General features: G+C 41.6%; 1 protein-coding gene across 1 annotated transcript; it reads left to right on the top strand.

Moving 5' to 3' along the window:
- The first annotated feature begins 1,502 nt into the window (after positions 1-1,502).
- LOC119367080 (cysteine-rich receptor-like protein kinase 10) lies at positions 1,503-4,964 on the top strand. Its single transcript, XM_037632704.1, has 7 exons — positions 1,503-2,328; positions 2,479-2,589; positions 3,224-3,408; positions 3,689-3,899; positions 4,094-4,331; positions 4,425-4,575; positions 4,662-4,964. The coding sequence occupies exons 1-7, from the start codon at positions 1,503-1,505 to the stop codon at positions 4,962-4,964; spliced, it is 2,025 nt and encodes a 674-aa protein (XP_037488601.1).
- Positions 4,965-5,821: the final 857 nt, after the last annotated feature.

Below are 5,821 nucleotides of genomic sequence, written 5' to 3' on the forward strand. Positions count from 1 at the left end.
TCTTCACCATACCACTAACAGAGGAAAAAATGTTTCCTGGTAGTAGTTGTGAACTTGTTGTGTCAAATTATTATTGAAGCAGACTTTTTTTAGAATCTCTAGTTTCTTCTACATATAAGAACAGGAAATGCTTCTCTTTCAAATTATTATTGAAGCAGACTTTTTATTGTTTGCTTTTAGAGTTCTGTTTTTCCTTTCTTAGAAGGCAAGTACTATTATTTTTTTCTGCTACATAGTGTGCCGATTTGTTCCTTCTTATTACAATGTATTGTTGATCCATATTTAAGTACACTTACATGTCTTGTGCTCAAAACTGAATGATTTGTTTGGCGCCATCTTTTCCAGCACATGAAGATTGATGAGCAAGATGCACTATAATGTGAGGTAAAAGGGAATAACTTTTCTTTTATGTGCAATCAGATAACAAACCCGATGCAAGCTTTGGTAGCGATGCTTATTCAACAGGGATCACTTCAGTCCATACTCGGGGCTCGCTGTTCATGTAGTAGAAAATGATCATCTCATGTTATGTACTAGTTATATATGTATGTCTCTTGTGTACTCAAATTAGGATGGATGTCATGCACTCAAATAGTTCTGGCTAGGATGATCCACTTGGATATGTATTGAAATATTTTTGCTTCACATGTACTCGTATATTTGTGTCTGAGGTAGTCCAGCTTGGGATTTTCTAGGAACAGAATGGCCTGGTCCAGCTTAGGATTTACAAGGAATGAAGGAACAGAATAGCCTCAACGCTGTGAAAATCTGAAGTTGTCCAAAATCGATATGACAAAGTTAGGGTTGCTACCACAAAAGGTCATGTTTCATCTATGACTATCTGTGGATCCTTTTTTTCTATTCTTCTATACCATAAGCCCAGATTCTCTCCTAGTCCCTCACGGGTGGAACGGGAAAAGATTGGATAGGTACTGTGCACATGCGTGGTCATGCGATCTCATCTCATGTGATGGCGACCCAAAATTTGGCCGGCCAGCCGGATCGAATCATTTGACTAATAAAAATACATTAGTTTAAAATTAATGTTATATGATAGTTTTTTTAACACAGTACAGACACAAACACTCGAATACCCCATCTCTATTAACGTACAGACGCACACTCTGCCCCTATGAGCATCTACAAGGGACATAGCCGGCTTATCATAAATACGAGCATCAAAACTTAAACTTTGATGGACTAACCGGATATCACTGTCCATCTAACCATCCCAACCATAGATTAGTTCGCAGTGTATGATACTCATATAATACGTACTCCTGTGTCAGCCGGCCGGCCGGGACCTAGAAGACTTTGTGAATAATAGCTATTTTATTCAGTTCCAGAAATAATTAACGACGCTTGAAAGAATTTCAGCACAAAGCAACGTACAGACCGGCCACTGATCAATGCACTTTTGTTTTCCTTTTTGCTAGTGATCGATCATGCAAAGGCAATAAGGCGAGGCGGTCGAGCTTCAGCACACAATAAGCAAGCATAGCATGGCGGTCGTCCTGCTCTTCCTAAGCCTTAGCATCCTCCTTGTGTCGGCAGCGGCAACGGGGCAGCTCTGCGGCAGCCGCGGCAACTACACGGCCAACAGCACCTACCAGTCCAACCTCGCCGCCGTCGCCGCCACCCTCCCCAACAAGGCGTCTTCCTCCTCGCAACTGTTTGCCACCGCGACCGCCGGCCAAGCCTCCGACGTGGTGTACGCGCTCGCGCTCTGCCGTGGCGACACGGTGAACGCCGCGGCCTGCAGGGACTGCGTCGCCACCTCGTTCCGGGAAGCGCAGCGGGCGTGCCCGTTCCAGCAGGGCGCCACCGTCTACTACGACGACGGCGAGCAGCAGCAGCAGCAGCAGACGTGCGTCCTCGGCTTCTCCAGCGACGACCTCCTCGTCCCCAGCATGACCGAGAACGACACGCTGTTCCAGTCATTCCAAAATGACAGCTTCTTCGGCGACCCTGGCACCGTCACTCCGGATGTCCACGACCTGCTCACGCGGACGGCCCAGGACGTGGCCGCCGCAGAGAGGCGGTACGCCACCGCGGTCATGGACTCCGTTAGCACTGTTACCCGGACGCTCTACTCTCTGGCTCAGTGCACGCCGGATCTGCCCACTGGGGATTGCCTGGCGTGCCTCCAGCGGATCATCGCCATGGTCAACACCACCACGGCGGTGCGCCTGGGTGGACAGATCCTCGTGCTGCGCTGCAACATCAGGTTCGACGTGAATCTGTTCTACCAGGGCCAACCCATGCGGCGGGTCACTCCATCATCCATCGCTCCGGTGCCGACCACCACCACCATTACTACAGGAAAGAGTATGTGATCAGTGATCGACCACCAATTCACTTCAATTTGGGTGTTCAAACAATTGAAGTTATAATTTGGTTGACATGGTTTCTCTTATCATAATTTATTGATGTTTATTTATTTTCCCTTAGAAGAATTCTTGATTTTTAATTTTGAAGGAAAAGGAATCAAACCATGGGTAATTGCCATATCTGTAGCTGCTCCAGTAGCACTTATCGCATTCTGCTTCATCGTTTGCTATCCTCGGCTCGGAAGAAGGCACAGAAAAGGTTAGTAAACTAGTTACTGAAATGCTGCTCATCAGAGAAATATATTATATCTAGATCGCAGTGTAGCCGATGCGGGGAAAAACCCGATCTACTCCCACCTTGTGTATAATCTGATTCAGATGAGCTGTCTAGAATCAATCATACACGAGATGTGCCAGCATACCAGCGCCTCCAACAAAAATTACTAGTTGAATCTTTCCACAACATACCAACGCCTCCAACAAAAGTTATCTGAATCTGCAAATTAATAGCACTAGATGAATTTTGATGTGCACACATAACACATCTGCTGATTGCACACATAGGATTACTAGCTAGTAGGGAATTCCTACTATAGTAGCTATTAGGTAGAAAATTAACAAACTGATGCATAAGACCTACCATGGCAGGGGCTGTTCTCCATGATTTGCGTCGTTTCAGGTGAAATCCCAGGAAAGACACGCCTGTGAGCTTAAAAAGGGAATATGTTCAACTAATTTTCAAATCCAAGGCACGTAACAAAAATCAATCAGTTAATAGCTAAGCGGGTTTATTGGTTGCAACTCGTTAGGTGGCGCGCATGGTACGATATAGATCGACGGTGGCAAAAAGTCATAATTAGATAGATTGATTATGCCCATTGTCAATTTTTCAGGTCAGGTGAGATTGCGAGAAAAGCGGCACACCCACGAGTCGCAAAGAGGAGATGAACATGTTTGGGAAATGGAAGCAGAGTTCTCTGAGTTTTCGATCTTCGATTTTCATCAAATATTAGAGGCCACAAGTAACTTTTCTGAAGAAAATAAACTTGGCAAAGGTGGATTTGGCCCTGTTTATAAGGTGCATTTGTAACACCCTTCTATAGCCCTCGTTTTGTAACCAATGCAAAAGTACGTTATGTCTGTCAAATTTTAATCATACATTCTGAAGGATCAAAGAAAAAAAAACTAGAATGCCAAGATAGCCTCGTCATAGTATATGAACTATAATTAAGATACAATATTGATCCAAAGTTAGGTTAATTTTCTTTTACTCATTATGTGGAACTGGTATGCAATAACTTGTGCATCATAAAGCAACTTGATTGCAGCATAATACTAACATCTAACTTTTTTCCTAGGGCCACTTTCCCGATGGAACTGAAATTGCAGTAAAGAGACTTGATTCACATTCCGGACAAGGTTTGATGGAGTTCAAAAATGAAGTTGAGCTCATAGCCAAACTTCAACACATGAATTTGGTTAGGCTCTTGGGATGCTGCTCTCAAGCAGAGGAGAAAATATTGGTCTATGAATACTTGCCAAACAAAAGCTTGGACTTCTTCATCTTTGGTACATATTAATTTGCACTTCTAGGTTCATAAGCTAGATACTGAGCATAAGGAATGGCTAACAATATAAGTATATTCTTTTGAGAAGCCTTATGTGTATAGTTGCACTTCCTTTATTATTGCGCTTTCCAACTTTTGATTGTTATTTTTACATTTTTTTTATCTCTATCATACCAACATTTCGTTCATGTGCAGATAATAATAGAAAAGCTTTAATTGATTTGAACAAACGTCTTGAAATAATTGAAGGAATAGCAGAAGGACTTCTTTACCTACATATGCACTCTCGGTTGTGTGTCATACATCGAGACCTTAAACCAAGCAACATTCTCTTGGACAACGAAATGAATCCTAAAATTTCAGACTTTGGACTGGCAAAAATATTTAGCTCTAATGCTGAAGGAATCATTACGAGAAGAGTGGCTGGTACATAGTAAGTTTTGTATCAGTTAGTCCATTTTTAAACATTTATATTACAGGTCAACCATACAATAATTGCACATATAACATTATTTTATCATTTTAGTGGCTACATGGCCCCCGAGTATGCTTCACAGGGCATCTTTTCCATCAAATCCGACGTATTCAGCTTTGGTGTTTTAACTCTCGAGATCCTTAGTGGCAAAAGGAATTCTGGAAGCCATCAATGTGGAGATTTCATCTATCTCCTTGGATATGTCAGTTTATGGAAATCCTTATAACTTGAAAAATATTGTTTTCTTTATGTGGTGTCGTACTAACTATGTGATAAAACTTAAAATAGGCTTGGAAATTATGGAAAGAGGGAAGATGGATCGAACTTGTTGAAACCTCATTGCTTCCCAATTGTCATTTGACAGTAACGATGAGGTGTGTTAACATTGCACTGTTGTGTGTACAAGAGAATGCAGTGGATCGTCCAACCATGTTGGATGTTGTTGCGATGCTAAGCAGCATGACGATGAATCTACATGAGCCTAAGCATCCAGCGTATTTCAATTTAATGGTAGGCAACGAAGAGTCATCTACAACTACTCTACCATGCAGTGTTAATGATGTAACCATATCTGCCACAACTCCTAGGTAGATCTTTTTGTGTCATCTGATTATTGCCAAGTCAATGTTGATTCAGTGCTATCATAGATGTTGTTTTGTGCATTCCATACGTGGAAGTGTAATTTATAGTGTATACCTTTTTCTCTAAACCATACTTGGAATACTTTTTGTACGATGGACATAGCCAACCAAAACCATAGTTATGCTTGCACAAATTTTCAAATAACAATACATACTTTTGGTGGCAGTTGGAGTTATCATTCTCTCAAGATTTCTCTGGAATATGGCAGATTGATCCATGATGTAGGAACAAGAGGTTACATTAATAAATTATCCATGTACAAAGCTAAATGTTTTTCGTCTTTCTAAGACATCAAGTTAATGATTGAAGAGTGTTAGCAATTGTTCCACATCATCTTGGTAGATACATGAATGTCGGGAAGGCACGATCATCGTGATCTGGTGAGTGATGACCATGCATAGATAGGAAGAGGAGATGATGTTGCCTCCTGGTTGCTCTATTGCATCGTTGAACTGATAATATTTTGCTAGTCACTACCAGCACATGAGATGAGATATAGGTGGCGCCCCATAGGCCCTAGGAGTCTCTTCTGCTTCGAAAACGGGTTGATATATATTTCGACTGGTATGTAGTAGTACGCTATTGCCAAAAGATGTTCTATTGCTATTGGCACAAGGATTTTTTTCTAATCATAATTTGCATAATAAGAGTTCATAGTTCAATTAATATATTAGACTAGATTTGGACTAGCATGTAGAACACAAGAATCTGTCTAGCCATCATACCACAAATTACAATTATGATCCTAGCTTTCTAAGCATTCTAATTTATTTTTTGAGAAAGGAGGTTATGCCCCTGCCTCTCCA

Source organism: Triticum dicoccoides, chromosome 2B (assembly GCF_002162155.2).
Source record: "Triticum dicoccoides isolate Atlit2015 ecotype Zavitan chromosome 2B, WEW_v2.0, whole genome shotgun sequence".
Taxonomy (NCBI): domain Eukaryota; kingdom Viridiplantae; phylum Streptophyta; class Magnoliopsida; order Poales; family Poaceae; genus Triticum; species Triticum dicoccoides.